Below are 22,690 nucleotides of genomic sequence, written 5' to 3'. Positions count from 1 at the left end.
ACAATCACATTTCAATTCAATTTAAAATTCGAGTTACATTAAAACATTCGTAACATTATTATTAACCTCATTTGTATCCCGCTCATTTATGGAGATGAGCGGCATACAAGATACATCTAGGCAAAAATTCAATGCAAATAAAGCAAACATTACATACAATCAATAGATAAATACACTTTAGTGCCATGTAGGCAGAGTTAAATACTTTTTGGCACTGGCCAGGTGTACTTGGGGTGCAAGAAAATTGTGGTGTTTATTAATAATACTTCATTTTTATATCCTGCTCCCATGTCACATGTAATAAAGTCATACATTAAAAACAATATTAACAATAAAACCATATAACAGAATATCAGAACAATGAGTGCAAAACTTATACAGGTGTTTCTCTCAACTTTATTTGTAGAAAACAAGATTTATAAAAGGCAGCAGCACAAAGTGTATTGTAATCTAGATGTTTCATGCTGCCAAAAACTCATTATGCCTTTCAATAATAACCATATAACAGCCTATCAGAACAATGAGTCTGAGCACAGTGCAAAACTTATAGTATTTCTCTTGACTTTATTTGTAGAAAACGAGGTTTATAAAAGGCAGCAGCACAAACTGTATTGTAATCTAGATGTTTAAGGCTGCCAAAAATTCAATGTTTGAATAATAACCAGAAAACACCTTTTTTTGGGAAGTTTTATTCTTAAACGCTGACATTGTTGGAAAGGGGTCGAGCTCAGCATCCGGAAAGGCAAGGCGTCCTGCTCTCCGTGATCTCCGTCCGTCTGTCCGTCCGTCCGTCCGTCCGTGGCTCTTGTCCAGGAGGAGCCCCTCTGCCCCTCCCTCCCTCGGCGATTCCGGAGACATGGAACAAGGGAGAAAACAAGTGTCAGAAGGGCAGAACCAAGGGAGCATCTCGCTTTTGGGGGCTCTTGGGAACTGCGGGAGCAAAGCCACAGCTTGACGCATGTCGCTTTTTCTCCCCAGGACAGAGGATCCCCTTCCACCAGGCATTTATTTATGGGGAGTGGGGGTCCCTGCACAGAGAAAAGGGGGTCCTAAGGGGGTCCCACGTTTGCATCCAGAACCAGGCTCCCTGTTGCATGAGGAACGCGGCTGCCGGGGAGGGAGGGAGGGGTGTCCATTGGCCCTGGGCGGATGGCGGAGGGGCTTTCTGGTCCCCGCTCTCCTCCAATCCGGCGACCTAAACACTGGGGTCCCGAGGGGGGGCGCTCCCAGCGCAGGGCAGGGACAGGGGGGCCTTCTTCCCACCCGAGGCCCAGAGGCCCCCTCCCAACTTGGTTCTTGCCAACAGGCAAAAACAGCCCTATTTACAAGTGCTGCTCTAGTTAAGAATTGGGTTAGTAGGGTTAGCAGGTTAAGGTTAGTTTAGGTATTAATCTGAGCTGCTACGAGATGTTTAAAATGCCCGTGACGTGCGCTGGGAGCGGCCGCTCGGGTCCCCAGAGTTGTTTCCTTGGGTGCAAGGGTTTTAATATATATATTTATATTTTTATATCCCGCTGTCCCGCCAGCCGCAACCCCCTGCCCGTCTAGGGAGATCCGCCCCCCCCCCCCCACGATCTGCACAGGGCAAAGGAGGACCCGCCCGTCCCAGAGTGGGGCCTCAATGCCACACTCAAGCGGAGCCGTGAATGTGTTCCTCAAAGGAAGGCCTAGCGCACAGGGAGCCTGCTTTCTGATGCAAAGGTAGGAGTGAAATGCCTGGTCTGACACATTAATGACAGGGGATCTCAGTGGGAGGGCCCTCCCCCTAGCAACAACATAGTCCTATGTAATAACATTGTGCTAGGATAATAATATACTATTAATGTCATATTGAGACTAATATGAATAACTAATATTAACATTGTGCTAGGATAATAATATACTCAATGTCATATCTATACTAATATCAATAACTAATATAAACATCTAATAACCAAGATGCTCCTCCCCCAATAACATGCTATTCTAATTTATATTGTATATACAGTAGTCTCATCCAACATTCTGGATTATCCAACATTCTGGATTATCCAACGCATTTTTGTAGTCCATGTTTTCAATGCGTTGTGATATTTTGGTGCTAAATCCGTAAATACAGTAATTACTACATAGCATTACTGCGTATTGAACTACTTTTTCTGTCAAATGATGTTTTGGTGCTTAATTTGTAAAATCATCAACTAATTTGATGTTTAATAGGCTTTTCCATAATGCCTCCTTATTATCCAACAGCGCAGGCTGGAAAGCAAGCCAGCTGCAATTAACTGCAATGAATCACTCTGACCAGGAGGTCACGAGTTCGAGGCCCGCTCGGAGCCTGTTTGTTTGTCTTTGTTCTATGTTAAAAGGCATTGAATGTTTGCCTATATGTGTCATGTGATCCGCCCTGAGTCCCCTTCGGGGTGAGAAAGAAGGGCGGAATATAAATGCTGTAAATAAATAAATATCAACAAATCACTCTGACCAGGAGGTCATGAGTTTGAGGCCAGCCCGGTAAAATGCTGTAAATAAATAAATAAATATTCGCTGGCCCTTTTATGTTGGATGACTACTGTGTGTGTGTGTATATATAATTTAATATATAATTATAACATATTGCATATACATATAATGTTCATATTATTATATTGTAATACGATATACTAATAATAAAATATAATAATATTAATTATGTATTACATTTTGCATGTAATACTACTAATAACATTACCATATATTCATATAGTACAATATAGTAATTTACTGCCAGTATTGTACTATGGTAATAATATAATATTGTATGTAAATTTATTTTGTAAGCTGTTCACCTTGGGGGTGAGAAGGGCAGCATATACATCTAGCAAATAAATAAATAATGCAATATAATACTAACAATGATACAATATAATAATATGAATTACATATAATATATTAAATGTAATATTGCTAATAACATTTCTGTATAGTGGTATAATGCAGTGTAGTAATATATAATGCTAATATTGTGCGATGCTAATGATACAGTGTATGTAATACACCTATCTGTATTTTATGATGTGTTTTATGAATACTGATGTAAGTTAATGATGACTTACATTGCACTGTATGGTTTTTTATATATGCGTCTTATTGTTAAGCTGCCCTGAGTCCCCTTTAAGGGGAGAGAGGGCGGGATATAAATGTAATAAATACAAAAATCTCCTTTTACCAGGCTTCAAATTAATCATATGGGGTCCCCCCATGCCTGGCTATGCAGAATAGGCTGTAGCCCATAGGCCTGCTTTTAGGTTAAGATTCTCCCAGGCATCCTATTAAAAATGGAGGGTCCCTCACCTTGCGTTAACCAAAGGGGTTCCCACCTGCTAGGTTTGGCTTTAAACGCAGCGGATCCCTCAGAAGCCTGGTTTTAAATTAATTGCAAACCTCCTTTAACGAGGGTTTGCCTTACAAATAGTTTTCCACGTGGAAAGGTTGGCATTAAAAGGGGGTCCACGTATACCTTGAATGGATTTGAACTGAACACACCTATCTGTATTTTATAATGTGTTTTATGAATACTGATGTAAGTTAGTGATGATTTATATTGCACTGTGTGGTTTTTATATATGGGAGTTATTGTTGAGCCGCCCTGAGTCCGCTGTTGGGTGAGAAGGGCGGGATATAAATATTGTAATAAATAAATATGTAAATATAACTTGTAAGCCACTCTGAGTCCCCTTTTAAGGAGAGAGAGGGCGGGATATAAATATTGTAATAAATAAATATGTAAATATCACTTGTAAGCCGCTCTGAGTCCCCTTTTAAGGAGAGAGAGGGCGGGATATAAATATTGTAATAAATAAATATGTAAATATCACTTGTAAGCCGCTCTGAGTCCCCTTTTAAGGATAGAGGGTGGGATATAAATATTGTAATAAATAAATATGTAAATATCACTTGTAAGCCGCTCTGAGTCCCCTTTTAAGGGGAGAGAGGGCGGGATATAAATATTGTAATAAATAAATATGTAAATATCACTTGTAAGCCGCTCTGAGTCCCCTTTTAAGGAGAGAGAGGGCGGGATATAAATATTGTAATAAATAAATATGTAAATATCACTTGTAAGCCGCTCTGAGTCCCCTTTTAAGGATAGAGGGTGGGATATAAATATTGTAATAAATAAATATGTAAATATCACTTGTAAGCCGCTCTGAGTCCCCTTTTAAGGATAGAGGGTGGGATATAAATATTGTAATAAATATGTAAATATCACTTGTAAGCCGCTCTGAGTCCCCTTTTAAGGGGAGAGAGGGCCGGATATAAATCTTGTAATAAATAAATAAATAAATAAATACAAAAATCTCCTTTTCCCAGGCTTCAAGTTAATAATCTGGGGTCCCCCCATGCCTGGCTATGCAGAATAGGCTGTAGCCCATAGGCCTGCATTTAGGTTAAGATTCTGCCAGGCATCTTATTAAATAGGGAGGGTCCCTTGCCTTACGTTAACCAAGGGGTTCCCACCTGCTAGGTTTGGCTTTAAACGCAGCGGGTCCCTCAGAAGCCTGGTTTTAAACTAATTGCAAACCTCCTTTAACGAGGGTTTGCCTTACAAATGGAGTTTTCCACGTGCCAGGAATAAATACCACGTGCCAGGCCCTTTAAAAGGGGTCCAACCTTGAATGGATTCTCTTTGCAAGCGCTTGGCCGGAAGCCCCAAACTGCTTCAAGGCATTTACAATGGCCAATCGCCGGAGTGGGAGTCCCCGATCTATTGGGGAAGAGTCCCCGTGGGCACCAGCTGTACATGTGTATGTGTTTGTGTGTGTCATGTGTGTTTGTGTGTGTCATGTGTGTTTGTGTGTGTCGTGTGTGTGTGTGTGTGCGCAAGGCAGCCGTGGAGGCTGGAAGGAGTGTCTCACCTGGCTTAAGGGCTCCGCTGTAGAATCTCCTTCCCGGAATCTTCTTTTTACCTGTGTTGCAGATCCTTCCCAGACAGGAAGGATCCCTCTCGGCCGATGGGAGACGGTGTCCGGCAGGAGCCCTCCGGGAGTCCAGGCACATGGAACGGGAGAGAAAACAGTGCGTCTATACCTGACTTTTCGTGAAAACAGCCTAAGATATCTCCCCATGGCTGGCCTTACGGGTTAAAAGAAGCAAGGAAATCCCCACATCTGGCCTTAAAGGTTAAAAAAACCAGGGATTTCCCCACGTAAGGGACTTAAAGGTTAAAATAACCAGGGATATCCCCACGAAAGGGACTTAAAGGTTAAAATAACCAGGGATATCCCCATGTATGGGATTTAACGGTTATAAAAACCAGGGATTTCCCCACGTAAGGGACTTAAAGGTTAAAATAACCAGGGATATCCCCACGTAAGGGACTTAAAGGTTAAAATAACCAGGGATATCCCCACGTAAGGGACTTAAAGGTTAAAATAACCAGGGATATCCCCACGTAAGGGACTTAAAGGTTAAAATAACCAGGGATATCCCCACGTAAGGGACTTAAAGGTTAAAATAACCAGGGATATCCCCACGTAAGGGACTTAAAGGTTAAAATAACCAGGGATATCCCCACGTAAGGGACTTAAAGGTTAAAATAACCAGGGATATCCCCACGTAAGGGACTTAAAGGTTAAAATAACCAGGGATATCCCCACGTAAGGGACTTAAAGGTTAAAAAAACCAGGGATCTCCATATTGCCTGGTGTTACGTGAAATAGGAGATCTCTATAGGGCAGGCCGCCTTGGTTTAACAGATCTCTATAGGGCAGGCCGCATTAGTTTCTGGATAGGAGATCTCTATACGCCTAACTTTAAGAATAGAGGATCCCCTTTAACCAGGCTTTAATTAGGAATAGTGGTCCCCTGGGTGTGTGGCCTTACATAAATAAAAGGGGGTCCTACATAATAACAACAACAAGAACAATAACAATAATAATTTTATCTGCTTCCTGGTATATCTTTTTCCTGGAATCAATAATAATAATAATCATCATAATAATAATTTTATCTGCTTCCTGGTATTTCTTTTTCCAGGTGCCTGTAATCAATAATAATAATAATAATAATTTTATCTGCTTCCTGGTATTTCTTTTTCCAGGTGCCTCGAATCAATAATAATAATAATAATAATAAAAATTTTATCTGCTTCCTGGTATTTCTTTTTCCAGGTGCCTCGAATCAATAATAATAATAATTTTATCTGCTTCCTGGTATTTCTTTTTCCAGGTGCCTCGAATCAATAATAATAATAATAATTTTATTTTTCTACCCTGCCACAGTCTCCCCAGAGGGACTCGGGGCGGCTCACTGATATAAAACCAGCCTATCATGCTATCAAATACAAACAATTAAATTTAAAAGGAATTAACAAAAATCACAATCATGATGCCTATGTTTGCAGTAAAAAAAAAGGTTCGCCACGTGCTAGGCGTTGGCATGAAGCACACGGCTCTGGTCTCCCCTTGAGTGTGGCCTCGAAGCTCCGCCCGGGGAGGGAGGGGGCGTCCGTTGGCCCTGGGCGGATGATATACAAGCGGCAGGGTCCATGGGTTGGGGGAGAGCGAGGGGCCCAGCCCTGGCACCGTGGGGAACACTGAGGACCAAGAGGCTGCTCTCAGGACACCTTAGGGGCCTTTTGCAATGTCCTTCCATGGGGGCCCTTTTATGGGGGGCCAGGAGGCCCCCTCCCTTCCCAGCTTGGTTCTTGCCATCAGGCAGAACAGTCCTATTTAAAAGGCCAGGGTACCCTATTTAGAATGGTGTTAGTAGGATGTTAGTAAGTGAGTTAAGGTATTAATATTTTTATTTCTAAGTTGCAAGGACATCTTAAAATGCCCGTAACGTGTGCTGCCCCCCGCGATGCCAGGGCGGGCCCCCCCGCTGACCCCCAAGCTGTGACCCCTACGGCCCGTATAGGAAGACCCATCATCTGCCTAGAACAAAGGGAGGACCCGTTCGTTCCCGAGTGGGGGGACTTCGATGCCACCCGCGAGGGGAACCGTGTGCAAAGGTAACCCTTTTTTTAATGCAAAGATAGACATTAAATGCCTACCCTTACACCAATTAACCTGAAAACGACCTTTTTTGGGAGGCAGGCGGTGTCCTTGCGAGGGTGTCTTCAAGCATCTTCCGTCCTCTCGACCTTTTGTTTCTTTCTTCACGTTGACTTGAATTCAGCGCTGGGAGAAGAGTGAGTGGGAAGAGAGCATTCAGAAAAAAAACCAGGCATTGTCTTCTATCTATTTTGCAAGGCCAGGAAGGCAGTTCCCATCTTGTCTCCTGTACCTGTAACATGCTATGCTAATAATATAATATGTATTATGTATATATAGTATATCGTATATAATATACAATATAATAGACAATGATATATAATAATATATTGAATATACGTACAATATATTATATTATTATTATATTATTATTATAATATGATATGATAATATTATATTATTATTAATGTTATATTATATTATTATTAATATGTTATATTATTATATTATATTCAATATAATATATTGAATATACATACAATATAATACAATATAATATTAATTATGTTATGTATTACCTGTAATATTTCTAATAACATTACAGTATGATGGTATAGTACAATATAGTTATATATAATGCTATTATTGTGAATGCTAATACTTTCTATGTACATATAAAATTATATATAATATATAATCAATATTATATTGTGTTATTATTATATTTTATTACATTACATTATCAATATTATATGTATATACATTAAATCATATTATTATAAACTACATTGTCCATTATATACAAAATAATACATATATATATATATATATATATAAAATTTTCAGCATAGCATGTTATGGGTCTTAAGGTTGGAAATAAATCAGATTGGTAAAAAAATGCCATTATTATTCTACTCCTTTCCTCTAGAAAGCTGTATGAATTTTCAAAAATGTTGCCATGTGTTGTCAAAGGCTTTCATGGGTTGTTGTGAGTTTCTGGGCTGCCACCTCAAAAAGCAGGGCTAGCTAACACCTCCAAACACAGGATTCCCCCAGGCAGGAAGCAGCCAGGCCTTGAAACTGCAGGCCATTCAATGCTAATCAAGGTGGCCAATAGCAGCATTCACATTTGCCTGCAACAGACAAGGGTTCTTTCTCCCACCCTGGACATTTCGCAGATATATAAAAGCCTCATCACTCCCCTAGTTTCCTGCCATAGATGTGGGCGAAATGTCAGGAGAGAATGCTTCTGGGGCATAGCCATACCGCCCGTAAAACTCACAACAACCCAAAATTTTAGCCTTTTTCTTCTTCTCTGGAAAAGACCTTGTAATTATTTTTTTTTTGGTTTGAAATAATAAAATATAATAAAATATCAATACATAAAATAGAAGTGAAAAGAAATAAGAGATAAGAAATACATCAGATTATAATAAATAAAAAAGAACAATATTCACCTGGTCCCTTCAGAAAAAGCTGTGGAAATTTTCAAAAATTTTGCCTTTATTTCTTCCGTCCGTTTCACAAGGCTTTGCCATTTCTGAGGGAATAAGAAGAAGAGATTAAGGAAAAGCCTATTAAACATTAAATTAGGTTATGATTTTACAAATTAAGCACCAAAACATCATGTTATACAACAAATTTGACAGAAGAAATAGTTCAATAGGCAGTAATACTATGTAGTAATTACTGTATTTACGAATTTAGCACCAAAATATCACAATGCATTTAAAACATTGACTACAAAAATGCGTTGGATAATCCAGAACGTTGGATAAGCGAGTGTTGGATAAGTGAGACTCTACTGTATTTGTAAATATTTTTTCCGAATATTATCCTTATTTTTGGCAAATATTTCCACAAATATTTGTATGATTTTTTGGGTGAATATTTTGTGAATATTTTATTTCAATGTTTGTGAATGTTTTCATGATTGTTTTTTTCTGAATGTATTTGTGAATATTTTTTATGAATATTTTTCCCCAAATACTTTGCTTATTTTTGGCAAATATTTCTGCAAATATTTTATTATTTCAATATTAATATTTTAATGATTTTGTAAATATTTCAGTGAACATTTTTTCCCCTGAATATTTTACGGTACAGTAGTCTCGCTTATCCAAGTTTCTGGATTATCCAACCCATTTTTGTTTTCAATATATCGTGATATTTTGGTGCTAAATTCGTAAATACAGTAGTTACAACATAACATTACTGCATATTGAACTACTTTTTCTGTCAAATTTGTTGTAAAACATGATGTTTTGGTGCTTAATTGGTAAAATCATAACCTAACTTGATATTTAATAGGCTTTTCCTTAATCCCTCATTATCCAAGATATTCGCTTATCCAAGCTTTAGCTTGGAGAAATGAGACTCTACTGTATTTTCTATTACAATGCTTTGTGACTTGAGGCGATTTGAGGCAAAAAATAATGAAATTTTAATAAATAAAATAGTTTTCTTTCTTTCTGTTTCACAAAGCCTTTATGCAACCTTATCTTGTGCTATTTGAGGCCATTTTTGATAAAATTAAGATAAGACTAATATATAAAATAGGCATTTTCCTCTTTGTATTTCAATTTTGAGGAGATTCCTGAGGTAAAGAATCCCCAAAATAACAAGGAAAGCAACATAAAATGAAGTGGGATTGGAAGAGAAGCCTTTCCTGAGGTAAAAGTGATTCCCAAAAGGAAAGGCGTCTCTTTAAACTCCAGATTAATTTCAAATGAACCAGGTGAGCCTGTAAAAAGGGGCCCTTATTCACCTGCTTCAGAAACGGAGCCTGTCTCTTCGGGCCTTCTAGCCGCGGCTGCCCTTTCTTTCTTTCTTTCTTTCTTTCTTTCTTTCTTTCTTTCTTTCTTTCTTTCTTTCTTCCGACCCAGGCCTTCAGAATGCCTCCCAGGCCAAGCTGCCTTCTCTCTCGGCGTCCCGAGATTGTCTGAGGCAAATTTTACAATTTACAGCCAAGAAGAAGCCCCGCCTCCAAAACGGCCGTTTTTTTTTTTTAGCCTTGGTCCCACCCCTTTGCCATCTGTCGCCGCCCGATTGGACGATTCTCCTGCTCGCCAATTTTGGCGCGAAAACTGGGCGCTGCTTGACGCATGCGCACTCCGTTGTCATTTAAACTATGTTAGCCTCCCAGTCCGGCCGCCTTTTTGGCCTTGGTCCCACCCCTTCGCCATGTGTCGCCGCCCGATTGGACGATTCTCCTGCTCGCCAATTTGGGCGCGAAAACAGGGCGCTGCTTGACGCATGCGCACTCCGTTGTGATTTAAAATATATGTTAGCCTCCCAATCCGGCCGCCTTTTTTGGCCTTGGTCCCACCCCTTCGCCATGTGTCGCCGCCCGATTGGACAATTCTCCCGCACGTCACAGGCTGAGACAGGTCAAATTGGGCGGGAAAGAAATAATTGGTTTTCCAGAAGCATTCTCTCCTGACGTTTCGCCCACATCTCTTATGCAACTTATCATTTAGCACTGGTATGTGACAGAATACGAATAATATAACATGCTAGTGGTGTATTATAGATATCGTGGTATACGATTAACATAGTACAATGTAAGAAATAATAATTGGTTTCCAGAAGCATTCTCTCCTGACGTTTCGCCCACTCTCTTATGCAACTTATCATTTAGCACTGGTATGTGACAGAATACGAATAATATAACATGCTAGTGGTGTATTATAGATATTGTGGTATATGATTAATATAGTACAATGTAAGAAATAATAATTGGTTTTCCAGAAGCATTCTCTCCTGACATTTCGCCCACATCTCTTATGCAACTTATCATTTAGCACTGGTATGTGACAGAATACGAATAATATAACATGCTAGTGGTGTATTATAGATATTCTGGTATATGATTAATATGGTACAATCTAAGAAATAATAATTGGTTTTCCAGAAGCATTCTCTCCTGACATTTCGCCCACATCTCTTATGCAACTTATCATTTAGCACTGGTATGTGACAGAATACGAATAATATAACATGCTAGTGGTATATTATACATATTGTGGTATATGATTAATATAGTACAATGTAAGAAATAATAATTGGTTTTCCAGAAGCATTCTCTCCTGACATTTCGCCCACATCTCTTATGCAACTTATAATTTAGCACTGGTATGTGACAGAATACGAATAATATAACATGCTAGTGGTGTATTATACATATTGTGGTATATGATTAATATAGTACAATGTAAGAAATAATTGGTTTTCCAGAAGCATTCTCTCCTGACATTTCGCCCACATCTCTTATGCAACTTATAATTTAGCACTGGTATGTGACAGAATACGAATAATATAACATGCTAGTGGTGTATTATACATATTGTGGTATATGATTAATATAGTACAATGTAAGAAATAATAATTGGTTTTCCAGAAGCATTCTCTCCTGACATTTCGCCCACATCTCTTATGCAACTTATAATTTAGCACTGGTATGTGACAGAATACGAATAATATAACATGCTAGTGGTGTATTATACATATTGTGGTATATGATTAATATAGTACAATGTAAGAAATAATAATTGGTTTTCCAGAAGCATTCTCTCCTGACATTTCGCCCACATCTCTTATGCAACTTATAATTTAGCACTGGTATGTGACAGAATACGAATAATATAACATGCTAGTGGTGTATTATACATATTGTGGTATATGATTAATATAGTACAATGTAAGAAATAATAATTGGTTTTCCAGAAGCATTCTCTCCTGACATTTCGCCCACATCTCTTATGCAACTTATAATTTAGCACTGGTATGTGACAGAATACGAATAATATAACATGCTAGTGGTGTATTATACATATTGTGGTATATGATTAATATAGTACAATGTAAGAAATAATAATTGGTTTTCCAGAAGCATTCTCTCCTGACATTTCGCCCACATCTCTTATGCAACTTATCATTTAGCACTGTTATGTGACAGAATACGAATAATATAACATGCTAGTGGTATATTATACATATTGTGGTATATGATTAATATAGTACAATGTAAGAAATAATAATTGGTTTTCCAGAAGCATTCTCTCCTGACATTTCGCCCACATCTCTTATGCAACTTATCATTTAGCACTGGTATGTGACAGAATACGAATAATATAACATGCTAGTGGTATATTATACATATTGTGGTATATGATTAATATAGTACAATCTAAGAAATAATAATTGGTTTTCCAGAAGCATTCTCTCCTGACATTTCGCCCACATCTCTTATGCAACTTATCATTTAGCACTGGTATGTGACAGAATACGAATAATATAACATGCTAGTGGTATATTATACATATTGTGGTATATGATTAATATAGTACAATGTAAGAAATAATAATTGGTTTTCCAGAAGCATTCTCTCCTGACATTTCGCCCACATCTCTTATGCAACTTATCATTTAGCACTGGTATGTGACAGAATACGAATAATATAACATGCTAGTGGTGTATTATACATATTGTGGTATATGATTAATATAGTACAATGTAAGAAATAATAATTGATTTTCCAGAAGCATTCTCTCCTGACGTTTTGCCCACATCTCTTATGCAACTTATCATTTAGCACTGGTATGTGACAGAATACGAATAATATAACATGCTAGTGGTGTATTATACATATTGTGGTATATGATTAATATAGTACAATGTAAGAAATAATAATTGGTTTTCCAGAAGCATTCTCTCCTGACATTTCGCCCACATCTCTTATGCAACTTATCATTTAGCACTAGTTATATTATGTAATACTAATAATATAATATACTATGGGTGTATTATATACATTGTGGTATATGATTAATATAGTACAATGTAAGAAATAATAATTGGTTTTCCAGAAGCATTCTCTCCTGACGTTTCGCCCACATCTCTTATGCAACTTATCATTTAGCACTGGTATGTGACAGAATACGAATAATATAACATGCTAGTGGTGTATTATACATATTGTGGTATATGATTAATATAGTACAGTCTAAGAAATAATAATTGGTTTTCCAGAAGCATTCTCTCCTGACATTTCGCCCACATCTCTTATGCAACTTATCATTTAGCACTGGTATGTGACAGAATACGAATAATATAACATGCTAGTGGTGTATTATACATATTGTGGTATATGATTAATATAGTACAATGTAAGAAATAATAATTGGTTTTCCAGAAGCATTCTCTCCTGACGTTTCGCACACATCTCTTATGCAACTTATCATTTAGCACTAGTATGTGACATAATACTAATAATATAACATACTAGTGGTCTATTATAGATATTGTGGTATATGAGTAATATAGTACAATCTAAGAATAATGGGTTTTCCAGAAGCATTCTCTCCTGACGTTTCGCCCACATCTCTTATGCAACTTATCATTTAGCACTCGTATGTTACATAATACTAATAATATAATATACTAGTGGTGTATTATAGATATTGTGGTATATTATTAATATAGTACAATGTTAGAAATAATAATTGGTTTCCAGAAGCATTCTCTCCTGACGTTTCGCCCACAATGTAATTTTATTGGTATCTATTTTTATTTCTGAAATTTCCCACTCTCAGCTTATACTGGAGTGAATGATTTCCCAGTTATTTGTGGTGAAATTAGGTGCCTCGGCTTATATTCGGGTCGGCTTATACTCGAGTAGATACGGTAATGTAATTTTATTGGTATCTATTTTTATTTCTGATATTACCCACACTCTGCTTATACTGGAGTCAATGATTTCCCAGTTTTTTTGTGGTAAAATTAGCTGCCTCGGTTCATATTCGGGTCGGCTTATATTCGAGTATATAGGGTATTTGAAGAATATTCCATGGAGAGGCCTTCCTCCTCCTCCTCCTCCTCCTCCCTCTCCATTGAGGGCAATGCGGGGAATTTTCCAGTCCGCCTGCAATGCGCGCCTTTCACCACTGGATGGAGACAAACACACACAGCGGCTTATTCCCTATTCATTTTCTCCCCGCCTGCAATGCGCGCCTTTCACCACTGGATGGAGACAAACACACACAGCGGCTTATTCCCCATTCATTTTCTCCCCGCCTGCAATGCGCGCCTTTCACCACTGGATGAAATAATATATATAATAATATATATATTATTATATATATATTATACATATATAATATATAATAAATATTATATATATATATATTATATATATAATATATAATAAATAATATATATAATATATATAATATAAAATAACATAATAATGCAAAATACTGTGAATTATAATAATATGAAATAACCGAATAATATAATAATGATGCAAAATAACAATAATATAATAAAATATGAAATAAATATAATATGAAATAAGAACAAAATAATATAATATAATAATGTAAAATGATAATAATATAAAAACCAAATAATATAAGGATGCAAAATAATAAAAATAAAAATAATATAATATAAAATAACAACATAATAATGCAAAATCATATGTATAATAATATGAAATAATAACAACATAATAATGCAAAATACTGTGTATTATAATAATATGAAATAACAGAATAATAATAATATAATCTAAAGGCCTTTTCCTGACGTTCTCCTCAGCGGCGCTTCGCCCGCCTCACCCCGGCCGCCATCTTGGCTGTTCCCTTCCACGGCTCTCCCCCCTCCCCCCCCCTCACGCGCCAGGCCACGCCCCTTGCCCCGCCCCCAAGTCCCGGCAGGTCCATCACACAACCCGTCCCTTCCGTCGCCAACCCTGACACATCCATGGACCTAATATTCAAACAACATAATAATACGTAACGATTATTAATAAGCTCGAATACTATATATCTCTGATATTATATAATTATTTATTTTGTATTATTGCGGCTACGATGGGAAACGCCCCCGCACTACATATCTGCCAGGACGCGCTTCGACCAATGAGGGAGCGAAGGAAGGGGAAAGGGGCGGGACCTCCCAAGCAACAACCAATGGGAGAAGAGAGCGGAGGCGGAAAAGGGAAAGGGAGGGATAGGAGGAACATAGAGGTATAAAAAGCCAAGAGCGCCGCTGCAATGCAAAATTGGAACATAGAGGTACGAAAAGCAAAGAGCGCCCCTGCAATGCAGAATAGGAACATAGAGGTATGAAAAGCAAAGAGCGCCCCTGCAATGCAGAAATGGAACATAGAGGTATGAAAAGTAAAGAGCGCCCCCGCAATGCAGAATTGGAACATAGAGGTATGAAAAGCAAAGAGCGCCCCCGCAATGCAGAAATGGAACATAGAGGTACGAAAAGCAAAGAGCGCCCCCGCAATGCAGAAATGGAACATAGAGGTATGAAAAGTAAAGAGCGCCCCCGCAATGCAGAATTGGAACATAGAGGTACGAAAAGCAAAGAGCGCCCCCGCAATGCAGAAATGGAACATAGAGGTATGAAAAGCAAAGAGCGCCCCCGCAATGCAGAAATGTAACATAGAGGTATGAAAAGCAAAGAGCGCCGCTGCAATGCAGAATTGGAACATAGAGGTATGAAAAGCAAAGAGCGCCCCTGCAATGCAGAATTGGAACATAGAGGTACGAAAAGCAAAGAGCGCCGCTGCAATGCAGAAATGGAACATAGAGGTATGAAAAGAGAAGAGCGCCCCTGCAATGCAGAAATGGAACATAGAGGTACGAAAAGAGAAGAGCGCCCCCGCAATGCAGAAATGGAACATAGAGGTACGAAAAGCAAAGAGCGCCCCTGCAATGCAGAATAGGAACATAGAGGTATGAAAAGCAAAGAGCGCCCCTGCAATGCAGAATAGGAACATAGAGGTATGAAAAGTGAAGAGCGCCCCCGCAATGCAGAATTGGAACATAGAGGTATGAAAAGCAAAGAGCGCCCCCGCAATGCAGAAATGGAACATAGAGGTACGAAAAGCAAAGAGCGCCCCCGCAATGCAGAAATGGAACATAGAGGTATGAAAAGTAAAGAGCGCCCCCGCAATGCAGAATTGGAACATAGAGGTACGAAAAGCAAAGAGCGCCCCCGCAATGCAGAAATGGAACATAGAGGTATGAAAAGTAAAGAGCGCCCCCGCAATGCAGAAATGTAACATAGAGGTATGAAAAGCAAAGAGCGCCGCTGCAATGCAGAATTGGAACATAGAGGTATGAAAAGCAAAGAGAGCCCCTGCAATGCAGAATTGGAACATAGAGGTACGAAAAGCAAAGAGCGCCGCTGCAATGCAGAAATGGAACATAGAGGTATGAAAAGAGAAGAGCGCCCCTGCAATGCAGAAATGGAACATAGAGGTACGAAAAGAGAAGAGCGCTCCCGCAATGCAGAAATGGAACATAGAGGTACGAAAAGTAGAGAGCGCCCCCGCAATGCAGAATTGGAACATAGAGGTACGAAAAGCAAAGAGCGCCCCTGCAATGCAGAATTGGAACATAGAGGTACGAAAAGCAAAGAGCGCCCCTGCAATGCAGAAATGGAACATAGAGGTATGAAAAGAGAAGAGCGCCCTTGCTTTGAAGAAATGAAACATAGAAGTATGAAAAGTAAAGAGCGCCCCTGCTTTGAAGAAATGGAACATAGAAGTATGAAAAGTAAAGAGCGCCCCTGCTTTGAAGAAATGAAACATAGAAACATGAAAAGACAAGAGCGCCCTTGCTTTGAAGAAATGGAACATAGAGGTACGAAAAGCAAAGAGCGCCCCTCCAATGCAGAAATGGAACATAGAGGTATGAAAAGCAAAGAGCGCCCCTGCAATGCAGAATTGGAACATAGAGGTATAAAGAGCAAAGAGCGCCCCTGCAATGCAGAAATGGAACATAGAGGTATGAAAAGAGAAGAGCGCCCTTGCTTTGAAGAAATGGAACATAGAAGTATGAAAAGTAAAGAGAGCCCCTGCTTTGAAGAAATGAAACATAGAAGTATGAAAAGAAAAGAGCGCCCTTGCTTTGAAGAAATGGAACATAGAGGTACGAAAAGCAAAGAGCCCCCCTGCTTTGAATAAATGGAACATAGAGGTATGAAAAGCAAAGAGCGCCCCTGCAATGCAGAATTGGAACATAGAGGTATAAAGAGCAAAGAGCGCCCCTGCAATGCAGAAATGGAACATAGAGGTATGAAAAGAGAAGAGCGCCCTTGCTTTGAAGAAATGGAACATAGAAGTATGAAAAGTAAAGAGCGCCCCTGCTTTGAAGAATTGGAACATAGAGGTATGAAAAGAGAAGAGCGCCCTTGCTTTGAAGAAATGAAACATAGAAGTATGAAAAGTAAATAGCGCCCCTGCTTTGAAGAAATGGAACATAGAGGTATGAAAAGCAAAGAGCGCCCCTGCTTTGAATAAATGGAACATAGAGGTATGAAAAGCAAAGAGCGCCCCTGCAATGCAGAAAAGCAACATAGAGGTATGTAAAGTAAAGAGCGCCCCTGCAATGCAGAAAAGGAACATAGCGGAGCATTTGGATGTACCAGCCTGGGCGCAGAATACAGTAGAGTCTCACTTATCCAACATTTGCTTATCCAACATTCTGGATTATCCAACGCACTCGACATTTTAGTAGTCAATTCTTCTGTAGTCAATGTTTTCAATACATTGTGATGTTTTGGTGCTAAATTCGTAAATACAGTCATTACTACATAGTATTACTGCATAGTGAAGTAATTTTTCTGTCAAATTTGTTGGATAACGTGATGATTTGGTGCTTAATTTGTTAAATCATCATGTAATTTGATGTTTAATAAGCTTTTCCTCAATCCCTCCTTATTATCCAACATATTCGCTTATCCAACATTCTGCCAGCCATTTATGTTTGATAAGTGAGACTCTACCGTAATAATATTGGACCTCCGAGGCGGTCTTCCATGGTTGTGGGCGGAACATGAGGAGAGAATGCTTCACGCTTGCCTCCAACATGCACGAGTTCTTTCTTCCTTCCACCCTGGACATCATCCCACAAGCCTTACTTCTCCATAGAACTAATTATAACAGTGAGGATGAATGGCCATCTGTCAGGAGGGATCAGATGGTGCCTTCCTACCTATAACGTGATGTCTTGGTGCTTAATTTGTAAAATCATAACCTATTTTGATGTTTAATAGTCTTTTCCTTAATCTTTCCAACATATTCGATTATCCAACGTTCTGCCGGCCCGTTTATGTTGGATAAGTGAGACTCTACTGTACATACAATATATTATATTATTAGTACAGCACAATACAAGCATTATATATTATTATATTGTACTATATGACTATATTGCAATATTACTAGTAACATTACATGTAATATAAATATATCATTGTAATAGTGTATTATTATTATATTGTAATACATCGGATTATCATTATATGTATATTATAATATTAGTACAGAACAATATAAGCATTGTATATTATTATATTGTACTATATGACTATATTGCAATATTGTGACATTACATGTAATATAAATATATAATAGTGTATTATTCTTATTATTACATTGTATTACATCAGAATATTATTATCAATATTATATGTATATACAATATATTATATTAGTACAGCATAATATAAGCATTGCATATTATATTGTACTATATGACTATATTGCAATATTATTAGTAATATTACATGGAATATAAATATACAATAGTGTATTATTATTATTACATTGTATTAACCCTAGGGGAGTGGTGGCATATAAGTTTAAAAAATAAATAAATAAATAAACATTACATCCGAATATTATTATCAGTATTATGTATATGCATATACAATATATTATAATGTTAGTACAGCACAATACAAGCATTATATATTATATTGTACTATATGACTATGTTGCAGTATTATTACTAACATTACATGTAATATAAATATTTAATTATAATAGCATATTATTATATTGTAATACATTGGAATATTATGTGTATATAGTATGAGTATAGTATGTTTGGGACTCCAACTCCCACAATGCCTAGCAGCCTGCCTACGGGTTGGGGAAGAGTCCAAAACACCAGGAGCGAAGGCCGAAGTGGCTTTTCCTGCCTGGGATTCCTTCCCTGCCTTGGCCTGCGAACGTTTGGAAGGCCACGCTCCCGGCTCCCTTCCTCCTCCTCCCGGGCCTTGGCGACGAGGCCTCGACGGAGCCGGGTCGCCGTGGAATCGGCCGCCCCGAACACTTACCGGGCCGGGAAACCATCTTACCGCCCTGTGACGGAGGCCGCGCAGACGCAGAAGGGAAAGGGGTGCCTGTAGTGGGCGGGGCCAAGTTCCCTTAAATACGGAAGAGGCCGCGCAGACGCAGAAGGGAAAGGGGTGCCTGTAGTGGGCGGGGCCAAGTTCCCTCAAATATGGAGGCCGCGCAGTCGAAGAGAAAATGCCTGTAGTGGGCGGGGCCAGGTTCCTACGAATAGGGAGCAGGCCGCGCATGCGCAGGAGTGTCTGCAGTGCCTTCCCTGCTCCATGCTTGGTAGTCCCTGTGTAAAGTTTCCCACAGGAAAGGCCCTGCAGACTAATCCTGCCAGAGAAGTCAACCCATGAAGCAACCTGGACACAGAATATTTTATTTATTTATGACAGTATTTCTTCCCAGACCTTCTCACCCAATAAGGGGAGACTCAGGGTGGCTGACAAATAGATAACACACTTATAAACAATTACAATCACATTTCAATTCAATTTAAAATTCGAGTTACATTAAAACATTCGTAACATTATTATTAACCTCATTTGTATCCCGCTCATTTATGGAGATGAGCGGCATACAAGATACATCTAGGCAAAAATTCAATGCAAATAAAGCAAACATTACATACAATCAATAGATAAATACACTTTAGTGCCATGTAGGCAGAGTTAAATACTTTTTGGCAATGGCCAGATGTACTTGGGGTGCAAGAAAATTGTGGTGTTTATTAATACTTCATTTTTATATCCTGCTCCCATGTCACATGTAGTAAAGTCATACATTAAAAACAATATTAACAATAAAACCATATAACAGAATATCAGAACAATGAGTGCAAAACTTATACAGGTGTTTCTCTCAACTTTATTTGTAGAAAACAAGATTTATAAAAGGCAGCAGCACAAAGTGTATTGTAATCTAGATGTTTCATGCTGCCAAAAACTCATTATGCCTTTCAATAACCATATAACAGCCTATCAGAACAATGAGTCTGAGCACAGTGCAAAACTTATACAGGTGTTTCTCTCAACTTTATTTGTAGAAAACGAGGTTTATAAAAGGCAGCAGCACAAACTGTATTGTAATCTAGATGTTTAATGCTGCCAAAAACATTATGCCTTTCAATAACCATATAACAGCCTATCAGAACAATGAGTCTGAGCCTAGTGCAAAACTTACACAGGTGTTTCTCTCAACTTTATTTGTAGAAAACAAGGTCAGGTTTGTAAAATGCAGCAGCACAAACTGTATTGTAATCTAGATGTTTAAGGCTGCCAAAAATTCAATGTTTGAATAATAACCAGAAAACACCTTTTTTTGGGAAGTTTTATTCTTAAACGCTGACATTGTTGGAAAGGGGTCGAGCTCAGCATCCGGAAAGGCAAGGCGTCCTGCTCTCCGTGATCTCCGTCCGTCTGTCCGTCCGTCCGTCCGTCCGTGGCTCTTGTCCAGGAGGAGCCCCTCCCTCCCTCCCTCGGCGATTCCGGAGACATGGAACAAGGGAGAAAACAAGTGTCAGAAGGGCAGAACCAAGGGAGCATCTCGCTTTTGGGGGCTCTTGGGAACTGCGGGAGCAAAGCCACAGCTTGACGCATGTCGCTTTTTCTCCCCAGGACAGAGGATCCCCTTCCACCAGGCATTTATTTATGGGGAGTGGAGGTCCCTGCACAGAGAAAAGGGGGTCCTAAGGGGGTCCCACGTTTGCATCCAGAACCAGGCTCCCTGTTGCATGAGGAACGCGGCTGCCGGGGAGGGAGGGAGGGGCGTCCATTGGCCCTGGGCGGATGGCGGAGGGGCTTTCTGGTCCCCGCTCTCCTCCAATCCGGCGACCTAAACACTGGGGTCCCGAGGGGGGGCGCTCCCAGCGCAGGGCAGGGACAGAGGGGCCTTCTTCCCACCCGAGGCCCGGAGGCCCCCTCCCAACTTGGTTCTTGCCAACAGGCAAAAACAGCCCTATTTACAAGTGCTGCTCTAGTTAAGAATTGGGTTAGTAGGGTTAGCAGGTTAAGGTTAGTTCAGGTATTAATCTGAGCTGCTACGAGATGTTTAAAATGCCCGTGACGTGCGCTGGGAGCGGCCGCTCGGGTCCCCAGAGTTGTTTCCTTGGGTGCAAGGGTTTTAATATATATATTTATATTTTTATATCCCGCTGTCCCGCCAGCCGCAACCCCCTGCCCGTCTAGGGAGATCCGCCCACCCCCCACGATCTGCACAGGGCAAAGGAGGACCCGCCCGTCCCTGAGTGGGGCCTCAATGCCACACTCAAGCGGAGCCGTGAATGTGTTCCTCAAAGGAAGGCCTAGCGCACAGGGAGCCTGCTTTCTGATGCAAAGGTAGGAGTGAAATGCCTGGTCTGACACATTAATGACAGGGGATCTCAGTGGGGGGGCCCTCCCCCTAGCAACAACATAGTCCTATGTAATAACATTGTGCTAGGATAATAATATACTCTATTAATGTCATATTGAGACTAATATGAATAACTAATATTAACATTGTGCTAGGATAATAATATACTCAATGTCATATCTATACTAATATCAATAACTAATATAAACATCTAATAACCAAGATGCTCCTCCCCCAATAACATGCTATTCTAATTTATATTGTATATACAGTAGTCTCATCCAACATTCTGGATTATCCAACATTCTGGATTATCCAACGCATTTTTGTAGTCCATGTTTTCAATGCGTTGTGATATTTTGGTGCTAAATCCGTAAATACAGTAATTACTACATAGCATTACTGCGTATTGAACTACTTTTTCTGTCAAATGATGTTTTGGTGCTTAATTTGTAAAATCATCAACTAATTTGATGTTTAATAGGCTTTTCCATAATGCCTCCTTATTATCCAACAGCGCAGGCTGGAAAGCAAGCCAGCTGCAATTAACTGCAATGAATCACTCTGACCAGGAGGTCACGAGTTCGAGGCCCGCTCGGAGCCTGTTTGTTTGTCTTTGTTCTATGTTAAAAGGCATTGAATGTTTGCCTATATGTGTCATGTGATCCGCCCTGAGTCCCCTTCGGGGTGAGAAAGAAGGGCGGAATATAAATGCTGTAAATAAATATCAACAAATCACTCTGACCAGGAGGTCATGAGTTTGAGGCCAGCCCGGTAAAATGCTGTAAATAAATAAATAAATATTCGCTGGCCCTTTTATGTTGGATGACTACTCTGTGTGTGTGTGTGTGTGTGTATATATAATTTAATATATAATTATAACATATTGCATATACATATAATGTTCATATTATTATATTGTAATACGATATACTAATAATAAAATATAATATTAATTATGTATTACATTTTGCATGTAATACTACTAATAACATTACCATATATTCATATAGTACAATATAGTAATTTACTGCCAGTATTGTACTATGGTAATAATATAATATTGTATGTAAATTTATTTTGTAAGCTGTTCACCTTGGGGGTGAGAAGGGCAGCATATACATCTAGCAAATAAATAAATAATGCAATATAATACTAACAATGATACAATATAATAATATGAATTACATATAATATATTAAATGTAATATTGCTAATAACATTTCTGTATAGTGGT

At 39.0% G+C, this 22,690-nt stretch overlaps 1 protein-coding gene across 5 annotated transcripts; it reads right to left on the bottom strand.

The window, feature by feature from the left end:
• Positions 1 to 373: 373 nt before the first annotated feature.
• On the bottom strand, positions 374 to 22,198 carry LOC134293211 (zinc finger CCCH domain-containing protein 13-like). Of its 5 annotated transcripts, none has more exons than XR_010000219.1 (4): positions 19,101 to 19,115; positions 9,724 to 9,897; positions 8,414 to 8,496; positions 374 to 7,142 (listed from the first exon to the last, which is right to left on the bottom strand). XR_010000219.1 is itself a non-coding variant. In XM_062960041.1 (3 exons), the coding sequence occupies exons 1-3, from the start codon at positions 19,114 to 19,116 to the stop codon at positions 8,423 to 8,425; spliced, it is 264 nt and encodes an 87-aa protein (XP_062816111.1). In that variant the 5' UTR covers positions 19,117 to 19,131; the 3' UTR covers positions 8,413 to 8,422. The 5 variants fall into 5 exon arrangements, 1 of the variants encoding a protein (XP_062816111.1); XR_010000221.1 differs by lacking the exon at positions 19,101 to 19,115 and adding an exon at positions 14,576 to 14,608; XR_010000220.1 differs by lacking the exon at positions 19,101 to 19,115 and adding an exon at positions 14,576 to 14,604 and having other exon boundaries at positions 9,724 to 13,900.
• Positions 22,199 to 22,690: the final 492 nt, after the last annotated feature.

This window comes from Anolis carolinensis, unplaced genomic scaffold (assembly GCF_035594765.1).
Source record: "Anolis carolinensis isolate JA03-04 unplaced genomic scaffold, rAnoCar3.1.pri scaffold_7, whole genome shotgun sequence".
Classification (NCBI taxonomy): domain Eukaryota; kingdom Metazoa; phylum Chordata; class Lepidosauria; order Squamata; family Dactyloidae; genus Anolis; species Anolis carolinensis.
This window is presented reverse-complemented; position numbering and strand designations above follow the sequence as displayed.